At 47.9% G+C, this 17,720-nt stretch overlaps 1 protein-coding gene across 9 annotated transcripts; it reads left to right on the top strand.

Annotated features, from left to right (window-relative positions):
- Positions 1-244: 244 nt before the first annotated feature.
- On the top strand, positions 245-8,999 carry LOC310765325 (uncharacterized protein). 9 transcript variants are annotated; one of them, XM_083620138.1, is made up of 5 exons: positions 278-560; positions 758-985; positions 3,206-3,411; positions 3,723-4,543; positions 5,231-8,999. In XM_083620138.1, exons 4-5 carry the CDS (start codon positions 3,742-3,744, stop codon positions 5,839-5,841), a joined length of 1,413 nt encoding a protein of 470 aa, XP_083476264.1. In that variant the 5' UTR covers positions 278-560; positions 758-985; positions 3,206-3,411; positions 3,723-3,741; the 3' UTR covers positions 5,842-8,999. The 9 variants fall into 9 exon arrangements, with proteins under 9 accessions (XP_083476269.1, XP_083476268.1, XP_083476262.1 ...); XM_083620142.1 differs by lacking the exon at positions 3,206-3,411 and having other exon boundaries at positions 272-560; positions 3,723-4,480; XM_083620136.1 differs by lacking the exon at positions 3,206-3,411 and having other exon boundaries at positions 277-560.
- Positions 9,000-17,720: the final 8,721 nt, after the last annotated feature.

Genomic DNA, 17,720 nt, shown 5'->3' with positions numbered 1-17,720 from the left:
GACAAGGCTGCAATCCCGAGAGTAAATCGCCTCCGAATTCAACAAGGTGTTTTATTAAGAGTAGGGCATATTCTAGGACTGCGCTGGGGAACCTGACGCTTCCTTCCGGGGGGAAATGTTTGTGGATGAGAATATGAATTTGCTTTTTGCTTTGTTTTTTTGGCAAAGGCTGTTTGCAAAATACTTGGGGGGGGGGGGAGCTGAGCGCCCTCCCCGCCCTGGCAACCCGGAGCCGCCTTTCGCCAGCAGAGCGAGCTCCGCCGAACAAAGCCACGACAAGGGGATTAACTTCCAAATGACCCTCGCCGCGCGGCCGAAAGCGCCGCCGGAGCCCCACCCCTCGGACGGCCGGAGGTCTGGCTGCTGATGGTCACATGGGCCTCTCTCAGCATGGTGGGAAGGGAAAGTTTATTTGAATTGCAAGCGCTGCCCGCCTGCCTGGGGACCATCAAACTTGTGCTGTTCCGCTTCCCGGCCAGCTCTGCTGCTGCTGCTCCTTGAAGTTTGCTGCGCCCTCCGCCCCGCCAGCCCGGCTCCAAATGCTTCACACAGTTTGCAAGGTGATTTTTTAAAAAATAATATTGTTTTATATCCATTTCAACCTCTGCTTTTGTTCATGCTCATCCATTTATTGCTTTTGCAACATTTGTGATCGCAGATCCCCTCCTTAACCAGCGTTAAATGCATTTGCTCCTATTTGCGGCTTCTCTTCTTTTGCAACTACTTTTTATTTCTATTTTTTCCTACACCCCCTTAGTTCCCTTTCCCCATTGTCCGCCCTCTGATTCGAGGCTCCGCACGTCAGTCACGGGCTTGACTCTTGCTCCTCCCCGCCTCCCCGATTGAGCGCTGGCTCCCCGCCTTCTTCCTCTGCTTCGTCCTGCCTCCCCAAGGCCGCGTCTGGTTGGGCGGGCGCCGCGCCCGTCACGCGGGGGAGCCAATCGCAGCCGGCCTGCATGCCCACGAGCGAGCCGGGAACTTGCAAGTAAGTGTGCGACTGTGGGTTAGGGGAGCGGCAGAGCTTTTGGGGGAAGGCGGCTGGGAGGGTCGGGATGCTTTGGGAAACCCCTGTCCGGCACCGAAACGCTGGAGAGCCCCCCTGGGTGTCCCTGGAAGTGGGTGAGGGAGGGGAGGTCTGTTGCTTGGAGGAGGGGCAGGATCAGACACCAGGAAGAGTTAAATGTTGCACCCCAGAGTTGTTGTTTTCCAGTACTTAAAAAAAACACACCACAACTCCAGATTTAAAGTTCCCCATGAGATGCAAAATGATGCTCGTCTTCACATACCCTGTGAAAAGTCTGGTGTTCAGTTTGCTGGAGAATCTGCCATCTTTTGCATCTTCTGCTCAGCTAAAAAGGGATTGTGGTTTTTGGAGGGAGGAGGGTTTCTTATAAATGGGTTTGCGGAGGAAGCCCCTTGGATTTATTCCAGCTTCTTGGAGTCTGGTGGTACTGATCTGCAAACCCAAAGACTCTGTTTCGCTCTGTTGTGTTAGAAATGCCAGAGCTGTGCTGTAGGAGTACCTTAGGAGTACTGCAGGTGGAAATAACTGCAGGCTGAACTTAATGTGGGAAACTGGTAGCATCTTTGGTGGCTAGACAGCTATCTAAGCCTGGTGGGGTTTTTATTTTGCAGAAGTGTTTCCGGAAAGCTGTAGATTCACCCTCAAGGTGTGAGTTCAAGAAGGGAGCTTTCCAGTAATTTTTGCATGCCCAACCTGTCATATATCAGCTGTCTGCACTGGAGACCTGTTCATTCCTGGGTCCTTCTAGCTATATAGGCCTAATTCTCTGTTACTATTATCTTACTAATATAGACAATCATTCAATTATGCAAGCCACCCCCTGTGGCTTCAAGTGGTACGGCTCAGATGCAGGTAAACCTGTGTCTGGGCTGTACCACCTCAAGATGCAGATGGAGGCTGGCATAATTGAATGCCCATCCATAAAAGCGAAGTCTAGCTAAGCCTTCTTGCAACTAGTTTTCTATAGGCATGGAAGGTTTTTGAAGGAAGGAGCCTTCCACCATGTGATTTTCCCTCCTGTTGTCTGTACATCCTAGATCCAGTTTGCCCACCCCTATAAGAACAGACCACTAGATGTGCCTTACTCTGTTATCCCTGCAGAGACTTTTGGCTAATAGTGAGGCTTATTTGTCATCTTCTTAAGTGTCTACATTAGCTAATGTCTTGCTTTTATGTTCTGCTGACATGGCTGAGTGAGCCCTGACCGGGAAATGAAACATTTGCATGCTTTTGTTTTGTGCTGAATTGCTTACTTGGAAGTACATCTCAATTGCCTGAATGGCACTTGCTTTCCAAATTTGTCTTTAAAATCACAACCTAAAGCTCAGAAAGTCATTTGTGTGATGCAAATGTTTACTCCCAAATAAAGTGAGATGGTGGTGTTTCAACAAGGCCTGCATCACATGCAGGCTTGCTTCAAGTAAGTACCATTGGACCTGCTGAGATTTACTTCTGAGTAAAGCAACACAGAATGTGGCTTTAGACTTCGAAGTCCATAAAATTAATCTAGGCTGCAAAAAATTATACTAGCCTGCTATGAGTCTCCGTGCTGACCTATCAAGAGAGGAAGCCCTATCTTCCATCACCTGCATGGAAATGCAGGCTTGTGGCTTTTTGGCTGGCTAGTAAAAAAAAAGATCTACCAAATAGACTGGCAGGGGAGTGATGGAGCAATCCACCCCTCCTTTGGCAGCTGTCTGTATTTCTGTGATAGTTGTAGAGAAAAGGGCATCCCTCTCTTTGTGACTTGCACAGAAAGGAAGTAGACTGTGAATAAATCCTTTCCTCTTCCACCAGCCCCCTTGTTTGCCTGCGTGGAATTCCTGGTCACCTGTGGCTGCCACACAAGTTGCTAAAATACAAGCTAACCCCATGCAGTGGTGCAGCTGGAGCTGGACCTGCAGGCAGACTTTTTTGGTAGAGCAAAACCCAAACACGTCAGGTGTGCAGAAGAAAAAACATTAATTGCGTTATTCATAAACCCCATGCTTCTCTAAATAGCCCTGTCTCCCAGATAAGTCCAGGATCTAAATTTGTGTGGCTGTTCCACTGACCCCATGTCAGTTCAAAAACCCAGGGACCCGCTGGAGGTGTCTGTCCATGTGAGACAAATTAGAACATGAGAAAATCCCTGCTAGATCAAGCCAGAGGTTCATCTAGTCTTGCATCCTATTTTCACAGTGGCTGACCAAATGTCTATGGGAAATTTACAAGCACTCCCTGCACTTCTGAGTCCTAGCAATTCAGAAGCATACTGCACCCATCTCTGGAAGTAGAGCATCGCCAACGAGGCTAGTAGCTATTGATGGCCTTCTCCATAAATGTTTGCAATCCTCTCTACGTGTTTGTTTGGAAACAAGCCTCACATACATAAATGATGTTTCCAAGTAAGTGGGTATAGTACTGTAGCCTACAATCATTTCCCAAAACACCTGTATTTCTCCTTAGGGAGGAGAACATACAAACAACAATACATATAAACAAACAGTTCAGCAATAGAGGTATGTACATCCTTCTAAAAGGGGCCTGTTGTAACTGGGAGAACGGCACGTTTGTGTTCCTAAGCTAAATTGATAGTTTACGTGATCGGGGCCACTTGCCAAATAACTCTCTGAAGGTCAGAAAACCAATTAAAGGGGAAAGAATAACCTCTGCTGTGCCTGTGAGGTTTTAACTGGTGTGGGTTCTCTTTTGGCAGCAGAGTCAGAAAGAAAATAATGGCTGGTAATGACGACCTCTTAAAGAATCTGCAGAACAACTTGCAAGAGCTGAACAACCTCCGCTCTAGGTATTACATATCAGCAAAACGTACCTTGTCTGCAGGGGCCAAGGCACTGCTTCGTGACCAGCAACAACTGCCAAGGGAGAATATGAACATCCAGCCGTTTGCTCCTAGAAAGAGCATCCGCCACCGTAACCCCTACTGGCCTGATGAAGAAATCCGGACCTTCATTGAGATCTGGGGCGACGACCAAGTCCAAGCCTCGCTGGCCACCAATTTTCGCAACGAGGCTCAGTATGAGTGGATCTCTGATCGGATGCGGGAATACGGCTATGACAGGGATATGAAGCAGTGCCGTTTGCGTGCCAAAGAGCTTCGGCGAGGATACAAGGCCATTGTTTGTGGAAACAACTCCTCTGTGAGTGGCCAACGTGCCCTGCCATTCTATGATTCCTTGAATAGTTTCCTGTGCATGCACAAAGGCCTGGTGGTATCCAAAGTCTCCCTCTCCATAGATCGGAGGAATCGAGAAGCACAAAAGCTGGGTCTGGAGCAGGAGAAAAACGAAAAACTAAGTGTCGTCCTCGTTTCCGACGACGACGAAGCCTCCATCCCAGAGCCTGCGGATGACTCAAATGGCTATTTTCAAGACCCGCGGATGGATTCCGACCCCGTGAATGCCCAATCTCCAGATGATGAATGGGAGCAGCACGGAGAAGACGACATCCTGGCAGGTGATGAGGCTTTGCCCCATTTCCCCAGTGCTAGAGGAGAGAGCCATTCGGCTGTCAATTCAGGTGAATTTTGAGAATTCAACTCCTGTTTCAAAGATCATTGCTTTTGAGCGATGTCACCTCGGTGGGTCAAGTTAAGATGGTGGTTTGGGCTGAGCTTGATTTCTTTTAAAAAAACAAACAAACTCTGAGATGTGCTGGGAGGACTCCACTTATATACTAGAAGCCTCTCCCTGTAATCTAGGGATTGGGAACCTGTGGTCCTCCAAATGGCAGATTCTACAAAGCCAATAAGTCCCAGCCACCATAGCCCAATAGCCATGGATAATGGGAGTTGTAGTCCAACTGCTTCCCCATCCCTGCTGTAATCCCAAATGTATGAGGTTTGGCTATAGCTACTTAGTGAGGGGGGTTGGTCCACACAAATGTCAGAGGTTGTCTCCTTAGCATTGTTGAGCATGCTCCAGAGCTAAGCCCTAGTGAACACTGGCTGAAATTAAGCTTTCAGTTAGACATGGAGAACCTAGAGCCATCCAGATGTTCCTGGGACTATAGCTCCCATCAGCCACAGCCAGCATGGTCAGTGATGATGGGTTTTGTAGGCCCAACAGCAGCTGCAAGGCCACAGGTTCCCCTCTGCTTTTAACTGCAGGCTGCTGCTGCTGTTTTAACTTCTTTTGGCATCTGGTGTGCTGCTGGCCCCCTGCAGAACGCCTCCGTTTTGTTAACTCCTGCTGTCTTCCATTGCAGGCCCATCCAGCTCCTTCCCCAGGGGGCCCCTGGCCGACACTGACAGAGCGAGCAACCACTGGAGCAGGAAACAGAGGAGGCAACCCGACGCTGCCTCGGACCTCGTGGACGCCATATCGCAAGTGGGCGACAGGCTAGTGTGCACCCTGTCCGATTTGCACTCGAGGCACAGGGAGACGTCTGAGCTTACACAGGCCAGGGAGAGCAATGCCCGCAAGGAGGAGTTGACCATCCTCGCAAGCCACGTGGGCCAGGCCACCAAAAACATGGACAAACTCATCACTCTTATGGAGACGTCGACCAGGCGGATCGCAGATGCCATGGACAGGCAAACAGCTGCCTTGGAGAACCTGGCACGGTTGTTTGCCACCAGGGTGCCACCTCCTCCAGTGCCCTCCAAATCCCAAGGGCAGCCTCCGCATTCCTCCCCAAGCACCTCTGTACTGCTCCCATCATCATCATCATCGCCGCCACCGCTGGCGCTGCACAATGCTCCAAACGCTTTGGGGGCCCACCACGCCAGTGCTCCCAAAGCTCCAGAATCACCAGCTCCCAGCGAGGCTGAGGAATGCCAGCCAGAGAAAAAGAAAATAAAAACAGAAGGCAACTAGTGGAATCTCATCATTTGACAATCCCTCAAACATGCTTCTTTGCTCTCATTGGGTAGACACTCATCCTTAAAAAAAAAAAAACTCCTTTGAGGGGGAAAGTCAGGATGGTGGAAGCTGTAACAAATCTCTTTTTTTTTAATGTAGCCAGAATTTCAGTTTGAAGGTATGTTTGCGTAGAAGAGGGAAGGATGAGTTTTGCCTAGGATGACAAAACTGTAGAGTTCACTGGCATTCCACTGTTCTGTCCCTTGCTCCATATTCTGCTGCTTCGTTATGCAATTCGGACTGCAGTCCCGTGCACAGTTGCTAGGGAGTAAAGCCCCACTGAACTGTGTAAGTGTGGTTCAGATCTAGGCTTAGGCCACAGAGAAGGTTGGTTCAAAATCTCTGCTCAGCCCTGAAGTTGGTTGGTGATCTTTGTCAGCTGCTGTTTTTCCTCTCTCTAAATGGCCAATACAGATAATCTGCACTGCTTGGTGGTTTTGAAGATGAGCAATTTAAAGACTGTGAATCATTGTGCACAGTGAAACTGATATAAATGAGTAGAGAACATTCTTTGTTGATATATAACATGTTGTTGTTAAAATCAGTGAAACGCACGGTGAGCGATGGGCTCTTTTCCTCCCTTGTCTCAATGAAACCACGTCTTTATTGGCAAACAGAAATAGTCTTCAAATACTAAAATAGAACATTTTTAATGTGGTTGCGGCAGCTGCTCTTGCAAGATCAAAGCCCAAGCTTGGTGGTTCTTTCCTTCTCAGGTTATAAGAATGGGGAACCTCTGGCCCTCCAGATGATGTTGAACTACAACTCCCTTCAGCCCAGCAAGTATGACCAATGGCTAGGGATGATGGGAGTTGAACAACATCTGGAGGGCCAAAGCTCCCCACAGCTGGAGGAGGGATAGGCCTGAGTGCGCAGAGCAATGGCCTCCATTTTGTAGCTCATGGAGGACAAAATGGGTTAGTAAGAGAAGCAAAGCAAACCTTTGGCTTTTAAAGAACTCCTTACACTTGAGAGTTCTATGAAACTCATCTCCTCCCAACCACTAACCTTGTAGAAGAGATCAAGGACTAAACATCAGGAAGAACTTTTATGACAGTAAGAGTTGTTTGACATTGGAACAGTCTCCCTCAGGACATTGTGGAGGTTTTTGAGCAGAGGTTGGACGGCCCTTCTGTCATGGATGCTTGAGATTCCTGCATTCCAGAGGGTTGTACTAGATGGCCTTTGGCGGATCCCTTCCAACTCTATGATTCTGTGGCTAAGTCAGGGGTGGAGAACCTCCAGAGTTAATCCTGCAGTGGTGGCACACAGCCTGCTCCCTGTCAAAATTGGCCCTTGAGGACAATCATGGAGTCAAAAAGGTTCCTCACCCCTGAACTCAGGATTTGTTTCTTTAACGTTAGCCTGCCTGTGTTTTCTGGGCAGCACACAAGGTGGGGGTATGAGTGTGACAGCCAAATCTTGCTTAACCCCAGCATCTGGCACTCAGCCAGTGTGGTGTTGTGGTTAAGAGCAGTAGTCTTGTAATCTGGGGAACTGGGTTCGCTTCCCCGCTCTTCCACATGCAGCTGCTGGGTGACCTTGGGCTAGTCACACTTCTCTGAAGTCTCTCAGCCTCACTCACCTCACAGAGTGTTTGTTGTGGGGGAGGAAGGAGAATGTTAGCCGCTTTGAGACTCCTTAGGGTACTGATAAAGCGGGATATCAAATCCAAACTCCTCCTCCTCCTCTTCAAAGCTTATGTTGTCCCTGACCATTGCTTGTGGAGAAATCAGACTCCATGAATTTGTCTTCAAAGCCTCCAAGCTGGGGGCCAGTACTATTTCTTGTGATAGTGAGTTCCATAAGTTAATGTTGTGCAGAGTGAAAAGTACTTCTGCTCATAAGCCCCGAGGTGTACCGACAATCAACTTCGATTATGATGCCAATGTCTAGATATTGGAAGAGTGAAACGCTCTCATCTCCCTTCCTAGTTGCCCCTTCCTCTCTCATTCTTCAGGTGGGCAGCTATGACTGCACAGAAAAAAGATTATTAGCCTCACAAACCAATGCAGTTGGCCTGACAGAGGCGCACTGTGCAGGCTGGAATTTCTCCCATTACAATTTCCTTTATGGGGAATGTAAATTGTATTAGTGCTCAGCTGCGACTGCAAATACCTGCCTGCAGTCACTGTGTGGACGTGAGTGGGGAAAGGGATTGACAAGAGTCCCAGTCCCCATGATGGCAAACAGTTCCAACTGACCTAGGTGAGGCTGAGTGTCCTCATTCCTATACAGTGGTACCTCAGGTTACATACGCTTCAGGTTACAGACTCCGCTAACCCAGAAATAGTGCTTCAGGTTAAGAACTTTGCTTCAGGATGAGAACAGAAATCGTGCTCCGGCGGTGTGGCGGCAGCAGGAGGCCCCATTAGCTAAAGTGGTGCTTCAGGTTAAGAACAGTTTCAGGTTAAGTATGGTCCTCCGGAACGAATTAAGTACTTAACCTGAGGTACCACTGTATTTGAAAGCGCTGTTCACCACCACCCCAGGTGAAGAGCACATTGATTCCTAAACAAAGTATGTGGTCATTTCAGACAAGCAACCCATTTTTAAAAAAATGTGTATTAGGGAACTAGAGGCCTGCATCCAAAGATTTGGCTGGTTATTTCAGCCTTGCAACTAAGGCCCTGATTATTACTAGCCTGTTAAGGGGCCAGCAGCTTCTGTTTCCACGACGGCTACAGAGGAGCCCTACCTCCTCTTGGCATGCTGAGAGAGAGGGAAGAATGCCTTCTACGAAGCAGATTGTGCCAGCCTGCTACATTTTCAGGAAGGCCATGAAGGAAGGAACAAAGCAGACAGCATCAAAATGCCACATATCCTGTAGTGTGGGGCTCACGGAAGTTGCGAGTAAAAGGTGTGTAAGAGAGTATTGCCAATACATTCTAAGCGCATATGCTATTGAAGAGGCACTGCCACTTTTCACTGAAAAGTGCAGTGTGCTCTTGTTTCTCAAATGCCTAGTTGTAACTGGGATCTCTACTGTAGAAGATCAGGGTTATGCTTCACCTAAGTAATACTAATTTTGTTTTGTTTGTTTTTTTAAAAAAGCTCTCAACATTTTTTACATGGCTACCCTACCAATAAAGTTGGATACTAAAAACTTAAAAGTGGTGACCATTTATTAACATTTGGTATGTATGTCCAGCAGTTCAGGTGGGGGGGGGGGAGAGACTTAATATCATTTGAAGTTCTTTTAAACTCAACTATCATTACATTTTAATAAATAGGCTTAGGTTCATTTTGTGAAATGAGTCACTCTGGCATTTTAATGCAGGAAATAAAAATAATCATCATCTTAAAACAATTCCATCTTAGTGAATGTAGCTATCTCTTTTTCATTTTGCCTACAGAAGAAACTGAAAATAGTCTAGGGATTAAGCCTCACAAAACTACAGTTCCTCAGATGTAGTAACGGTATTTGAGCCAGTTTGTGCTTGGAGCATAGAGGTGATTTTAGATACCTATGATTCCAGTGACTGCAGTACAATTACTTGCATATAATAATCTACATTAAGGGGACACACGTTGACACATTCTTAATAAGAGTTTAAATGCCATTTCATAACTGTTCATTGGGAAACTGAATCAATTTAATTTCCCATTAAGCAGGGGTATAATGATGCAACGGGTTGAATGCCTAAGCATCTAATCTATGCTCATAGTAATGCAGCCTTTAAACATAATTCAACAGAGGAAATGTTCATCCCCACACACAGGCCCAATTTCGCTTTGTAGTCAGTTGCTTGTTTTGCCTTTTTCCCCTCCCCAAGTGGTCTAACCTTATGCCAGGTTCCAGTGTTATTTACTTATTCTGTTTGTAAATCACCGTGCTGCAAGGCACACCCATGGTGGTTTATAATATTAAAACACTAAAACAAATTAAATGGTACGAAACAAAGAGTGGAAACCTTTTTCACCCTAGCACCACATTCCATTATGAGGAAACCTTATGAGGGCCATATGCCAGGGGTGGCTGGGGCCAGAGATGAAAGTGGCCCGAACAATGAACCAGAAATTTAGCACTTCTGCAGTAGGGTAGCTTCTGAACACATTCGCACACACCACTCTCTCCATCCAGACAAACGAGACATTATCAGAGGTCAAGGATATATTCTAGCCGGGTAACACTCTCAAGAAGAATGTGAAGAAAGGCCAGTGAGGGTGGGGCCTTGGAAGAAATTCAAGGGTTGTGTGATCTGGGGAGAATTCTGAGTCAGAAAGGGCTGAAGGGAGACAGAAATAGAGCAAGAGCTCTTGGGTTGAAAGCCTCTTCAGGAGCCAATGAAACATGCTGCCTGGTCTGGGCTTCTCCACTTCTGCCTTCCCTCAGAACAGGTCTTTCCAGGGTTGGATGGTTGGATGGCAGGGTGTCCTAACTTCTGTCACTAAACTGCTGCGTGATGGGAAGAGCCAACATTCTTCGTTCATCTCTCAAGCCACAGGCATCATAACATATGCTAACTCACCTCCCATCTCTCCCAACACACCCTTGATGGTCAAAACCGCTATGTGCATCATGGGTACAGGGTACCCATGTTTCTGTGCTCATCAGAAATGCACAAGCTGTTGCTGCAGCACCGTAGACACAGGTTGGTGCAATTGGTAGGAGCTTATTCAGGGCATTTGTCCTCTTTTTATGTTGCTCCCTCCCCCCGCCCCCCCCCCAAATCTGTTCTGGGGCTTCTTCCGAACTCACCAGAGCAGATGAGGATGGTGTTCGCAGGAATAAGAGAAAGTCCCATTGTGCAGACAGATGAAACCCTACATATTGTGATGGTATGGCAACAGAAAGGTTTCTCTTTCTTAACTGCTGATTCAAACATAAAGAGAAATATTAGTAGGAAAAACCAACCTTGAATCAATAGGATATTAAGCACTGGTTGAAATGAATATCCCAGTCCTTAGCACGGTCAATTTACTTCAGATCTGAGGCCTTCACCTCATCCTGTACATTGAGCAAATAATCGTATCCATGAAAAATAAAACTGCAGCTGTATTTTACACTTGCTGGGGAGTAATTCCAACAGAATGCACACCTTGTAAATCCCATTGCAATTACTAGGATGCTTAAGCCTAGGATGCTTGCAATCCTGTGCACGTTGAATCAAAGAGTAAATTCTGTTAAATTCATTTGGTCTAACTTAAGTAAACATGTAGAGGCTTCCCTTACATGTAAGTTCATTTGATGGAATTTCAGCATTTGAGTAAAAGTTTTGAACAAACCTTGTTTCAGAAAGCCTTATGCAAATTATATTTAAAACGGTTTTGATTATCATTATTAAAAAAATTCCCCAGGTATGACTAAGAAATTGATACAGCTAAAAAGAACTGAGTTTAGAATACCAACATGTCTAGATTCACTGCTTCAGAAAAATAAAATGCAAAGTTATCCCATTAATTCAGTTGCATTAATCTTTACTTAAAATCTCCCCGTGCCAGCTGTCAGTTAATTTCCACTTAATGGTACCTGCCATTTTAACGTCAAGTGTTGATTGCAAATTATGGAGGAAATATATGCCAAAAGACATGCCCTGTGTACTGAGAAAGGTTTATAATACCCACAGTGTCCAAGTTGGGTACTGCAAATTGTTCCATCTTTTTTAAAATTTAAAATTTTATTTTGATAAAGTAATCTAAATGAATAAGAATAAAAATGTGCACCCCGCCACTGAGACCATTCCATTGTAACTATCCAACCTCCCAAAATTTCAACATCTCTTACGATGGTTTGACCCCTTTCCGTTTTAACAGTACAAATTCTACAAACACCCTCCATATCTCCTCAAAATCATTTCTCCTGCATATTCCCTGTGTTACCTTAATAGCGCATGTTAATTTATCATAGCTACGTCCCACACCTCTGTATACCATTCTTCCATTTTCTATTCTGCTTGCCCCTTCCACTTTCTAGCTATAATAATTCGTGCAGCTGTCAATAAATTTGTGAGCAAGTCCTTCATAGCCTGTGAACCTTCCACCGCATCGTAAATTGATAATAATGCTACCTCTGGACTTTCAGTCAGCTTTAACCCAGTGCAATTTGTACATCTTACTCAGAATTGTCTACTCTTTTAGTGGTTCTCAGGCAGGAGTCTTTCCCACAACATCTCCCTGGTCTGGAGAGAATATCGCTGTTTGATCCTGCCAATACCAAGGATTGAACCTGGAAACTTCTTCATGAAAAGCATGTGCTTTCCCATTGATATACAGTCCCTCCCCATTGTTATGGTTGAACCCAGTCCAGTATCCAATATAACAGGCTGAACCAGCTTTTGTTTATTCATATCCCACCTTTCCTCCAAAGAGCTCAAACTGGTGTGCATGATTCTCCCTCTACTCCTTTAATCCCCACAGCAACTCTGAGGTTGGGGACATAGCTGTCAACCTTCCCTTTTTTTGCGGGAAATTCCCTTATTCCAGCGCCATTTCCCGCTGCTTCCCGCTGCTATCCCAGATTGTTAGATATCCTGTAGACTGTCCCCGGGACAGGTGTGGCTGCTGATCCCTTATTTTTGAGGCTGCTGATCCCTTATTTTCAAATCTGAAAGTTGACAGCTATGGTTGGGGAGGCTGAGAGGCAGTGAGTGGCCCAAGGTCACCCAGTGAGCTTCATGGCGGAGTGGGGATTTGAACTCTGGTCTCCCAGGTCCTGGGCCAGCACTTTTAACCACTACACCACACTGGCTCTTGATGGCAGAAGCAGTGTGGAACCCATGCCGTTTCTGCTCTGTCACAGTGGGGTCACCCTTTGCAACACCCATTGCCCTTTGTAAGCTCCCAACATCACAGTACCTAAAAATGTGGTTCCATACTAATTCCAGCAGGGCCATGATCTTTGCATGACGTATATTACTTGTGGAACCTTTTTCCAGGCTACATTTCCTTCTAGGGGCCACATGGCAAGAGCAGACAGGGCCAGAGGCAAAAGTGAACAGAAAAATGAATGTGTATTTTACATAAACCTCTCTGTGTTCTCCATCCAGGGCAGGAAGTGGTATCATTATCAGAGCTGAAGGACGCATTCAAGGCAGGCAAAAACACTCAAAGGTGTGAATGGGAACACTGAAGGGTGTGACCTTAGGAGGGTCTTCAGGACCAGGCAGAGGGGGCTAGAGGGCTTCTGTCATCCTCCAGGCCTGAGGTTCGCTACCTCTGTGTTCAAGCTGCTGCCAGACATCTTGCTGCAGTTTTGTTTATTTTCACCCAGACAGGGAAATACAGTGTTCATACACGCAAGGAACTAGCATCTGCATCTGACAGGGAAAGACAGGAAGAACAATGAGGTTACGCAAAACAGATTCCTAATTGGTGCAAGCAAGCAGACAATTCTGCCCCGCTGGTTCCACAGAAGGGACAGACAGTGCAGTGGGAGAGATTTATGGCTTTTGCATCAGGCTTACCTGAGCAGCTGTCCTACATGGGGAAATGGAAATTAGCAAATGGTACCAGTTTTCTGAACAAGAGTAGCAAGAAGCCCTGGAACCAACAAAGCAAAAAGCCAAACAAGCAAACAACTCGAGTGTGCCTTTTCAGAGGACTACAATGGCAGCTCTGCTTGAACAACATCCCAAACACAGCAACAAGACCAGCATGCTAATGTTATTTGTACTGCTCAAGGACAGTATTACATCCTGCAAGAATAAAAAAGATGGTCCTGACTTTGGGACATACAGAACGTTAAAGGAGCGGGAGCAGAAAGGGCTTAGCCAATAAAGGAGCACAGCTAAGTCCATTAACCTCTGACTCTCCACACCTATGCCGAGGTGAGGGAGGAAGAGATGAGCTATGTGGCCGCAGGGGACAGTGGATTCATCTCTTGATCTGCTGCTAGTTGCACAGTCGCAAAGTTCAGCTCAGCCTTTTTACCGGTTCTGAGAAAGTAGTGGTGGGAACTGGTAGGAAAGCATTCTTAGGACTAATCACTGTTTTTTTCTGGGGGTGCACAGGGGTACACATACCCCTAAACATTTTGTAAATCTTTGTACTTTTGTACAGTTACTGTATAGTGGTACCTCGGGTTACAGACGCTTCAGTTTATAGACGCTTCAGACTCCGCTTGTTAAGTTGTGGGCAAACATATCAGACGACACAGCAATTCTTCAAACAGCTCTTCTTTATTCAGATGCCAGAACAGAACTAAGCTGAGGGGCTCAGTCAGCCTGCTTATATAGAGCTCCAGAACAATTGTAACTGTTGCCATTTTCTAAAACTATCCAATCACTGAACGTCACTTTTCGATCCTTCATTTGCATACAAAACTATCCAATCACTGAACGTCACTTTTCGATCCTTCATTTGCATAACTATCTACAGTATCCCCCTGCTGGCCCAGGGTGAGAACATCAGTACATAACACCCCTCCCCACCGAGATAAGGCGTTAGTTGCAATTGTAATGGTTTCCTTATATACAGCACTACACGTAATGGTTCAATTAGGCACAAAAGCATATCGGTTACATTTCACATACTTAGACCAACAGTGATACATGTCCAACAACATAGTCCTTTAAATAAGTTGGGCGCTTGGAAACTCTGACAGACCGCCGGGGACTGGTAGCCAAGTCCGGGGGGCCACACAATTCTTGCTGAGGTTGTGGTGCGACCCTAGGTGGGTGGAGCCTCCGCAAGTGGAGTGGTCTGAGCCTGTGGTAAGTCTGGCAGACCCTCTGAAGTGGCTTGGTTCGGCTCCACGCTGGCAGTTTGCAAGGGAGGTGTAGGTGAAGCCTCGACATCTGTAAGTGTCTCTTCCGGAGCCACGAGTGCAGTTGGGGGCACCACGGTAGTGTCCAAGTCCCCAACCCTGCGCCTAAGCTGGTCTATGTGCCAGCGCCACAAGCATCCGTCTTCGAGTGCCACCTGGTACGAGCGAGGTCCAGTGACTCCCACTACTGTGGCTGGCACCCAAGGAATGTCCCCCACATAGTTCCGGGCAAAGACCTGGTTTCCTGGAACAAATGACCGTGGCGCGTTGGCACAGCCTGGGGGTTCAGCCACGGCAAAGTCTGGGTGCAGCCGGTCGAGCGGTGACCTGAGGCGGTGGCCCATAAGCAGTTCAGCAGGACTCCGCCCTGTGGCCGCATGAGGGGTGATGTGTTGCACGAACAAGTATTCAGCGACTCGCTCGTGCCAGTCTCCCCGGTCCAGGCGCGCCAGTGCCTCTTTTGCCGAGCGCACCATTCTCTCCGCTTGCCCGTTGCTGGATGGATGAAATGGTGCTGTTAGGGCATGGCGGATGCCCAGTCCCAAAAGATACCGCTCAAAAGTGCCTGACGTGAACTGCGGTCCGTTGTCGGAGACAAGGACATCAGGACACCCATGCGTCGTAAAGAGGCCTCGCAGCACCCGGAGGACGGCCTCAGTAGTGGTGGAGGGCATCAGGGCCACCTCCAGCCATTTGGAATAGGCATCCACCACTACCATAAAGGTCTGGCCATGAAAGGGGCCAGCCAGATCGATGTGCACCCTCGACCAGGGTGTCTTGGGCATCTCCCAGGTGTGTCCCTTAGCTGCTGGTGGTGCAGGCCTCGATTCTTGGCACGCTTGACAGGTGGACACCCAGGCAGTGATGGCATCGTCCATGTTAGGCCACCAGACGTAACACCGAGTCAACGCCTTCATTTTGACGATTCCCGGGTGGCCAACGTGCAGAGCCTCCAGGACGCGTTGACGGAGTCTTTGGGGAATCACGACATGGTCTCCCCACAGCAGACAGCAGCGATGAGCCGAGAGTTCATGTTGTCTGGTTGCGAACGGTTGGAACTCCAATGCAAAAGGCCCTTGTGGCCACCCCCTCCACACCCAGTTGAGCACACGGCTGATGGTGCGATCCTGGGCAGATGCGGAGACCACAGTGGCAGCCAATACAGGCGCTGCCGGAAGATCCTCAATCAGGAGGAGCGATGAAGCTGGAGCCGGGTCTTCCCCAAACGCTGGAAGAGGGCAGTGGCTGAGGGCGTCAGCATGGCCCATCGATTTCCCTGGACGATGGACGAGCCGGTAGTGGTAGGCAGCCAGGAAAACAGTCCATCGCAGCACGCGCGGCGAGAGGACCGGTGGAGTTGGACGATCACTGGCGAGGAGGCCCAGGAGTGGCTTGTGGTCAGTGATGAGTTCAAAAGTCCTGCCATAGAAGTATTCATGGAACCTCTTCACTCCAGCCACAAGTGCCAGTGCCTCCTTGTCGAGCTGGCTGTAATTCCGTTCAGTCAGAGATAGCGTCTTGGAAAAGTAGGCAAGCGGTGCTTCTCTTCCATCTGGAAAACGGTGACTAAGGACAGCACCGATGCCAAAAGGTGAGGCGTCGCAGGCAAGGACCAGTGGCCTGGCTTCACTGTACTGTACCAGCACACTGTCCAATGAAAGGAGAGCCTTGACCGCGTTGAAGGCCGCCGTCTCCCGATGACCCCAGGACCAAGGCGTGTTTGTGCTGAGGAGTCGGTGAAGAGGCTCAGCCACCGTGGCTTTGTGGGGCAGGAACATGTTATAAAAGTTCAGCAGCCCCAGGAACGCCTGCAACTCTGTCTTGTTCTTTGGGATGGGGGCCTGCTGGATAGCGCGGATCTTGGATGTGGTCGGGTGAAGGCCGGAGGCGTCGATTCTCGCCGGCATTGGAATCATGGCTTCACTTGTGCCTCTACCGCCGTTTGCGCCAGCCTCTGAATCATGGGACTCCTACCTCGCTCGGTTCGACTGCTACCTCCAAGCCAACGAGCTGACGCAAGTATCACAGGAGCGTAAGCGGGGCCTATTCCTCAGCCTCTGTGGGCCTGAGGTGTTTGAGACGGCCCGACCATTGGTTGCGCCTGAAGCAGTCCAGGCAACACCGTGGGACACGATCCAAGAGAAGCTCCGCAACCACTACGCACCAAAGCCGTCCAAGATTGCTGCCCGCCATGTGTTCTACCACCGGAACCGCTAACCCAGAAATAGTACCTCGGGTTAAGAAATTTGCCCCAGGATGAGAACAGAAATTGCGTGGCAGTGGTGCGGTAGCAGCGGGAGGCGCCGTTAGCTAAAGTGGTACCTTAGGTTAAGAACAATTTCAGGTTAAGAACGGACCTCCAGAATGAATTAAGTTCTTAACCCGAGGTACCACTGTATTTATTTTTCCCAATTTGAACTATAAAATGGTGATTTTCTTGAGCACTGGGACTGATACCCACCACAAGAGAATGCTCCTACAGAGCCAGCAAATCAAATAACTGGGTCTATACCATAGTAGTGTGCTACAAAGGGACACTCAGAAATCTAAGCAAACCAAGGTGATACTAGTGCAGTGCTCCAAATGTTGTTGGACTACAGCTCCCATCATCCCCGACCACTGGCCATGCCAGGCTGGTGCTGATTGGAGCTGTTGTCCCAGTTGGCAATGACCATGTGGTTCCCCAGTTGTGGAATGCTCTCCTAAATGTCTCCATCATTCCTAACTTTCAGGAGGAATCTGAAGATATTCCTGCTTACGCGGGCATTTGGTGGCTAATGAACAGCGTTTGTGGCGATCTCACGATCATTGGATGGAAGAATGTTTTCGACTGTAATTGCTTCCAACTAAAACTGCTTTTAGAGGTTTTGAATTGTAATTGTGTTAAGAATATTTTTCCTGTTTTCGTTTATAAATTGTGTATCTGTTTGCTGCCCTGCGCTCCTTACGGAGGAAGGGCAGGGTATGAATTCGGTTTATAATGAGCAACAGCATCTGGAAGGCCACAGACTTTGCGCCCTTGGGCTGGAGTATCAAGTCTGAGATGTTGCAGATGAGGCTCAACACTTCCACCACAGTTAGGAAGGCCACTGGGAGGCGGGCTTGTACAAGCCAGTTTCTCAGCCCA

The sequence above is a fragment of the Podarcis filfolensis genome (assembly GCF_964270895.1).
Source record: "Podarcis filfolensis genome assembly, chromosome: 6".
Taxonomy (NCBI): Eukaryota; Metazoa; Chordata; class Lepidosauria; order Squamata; family Lacertidae; genus Podarcis; species Podarcis filfolensis.
Note: the sequence above shows the minus strand (reverse complement) of the source record. Positions and strands in the feature narration are given on the sequence as shown.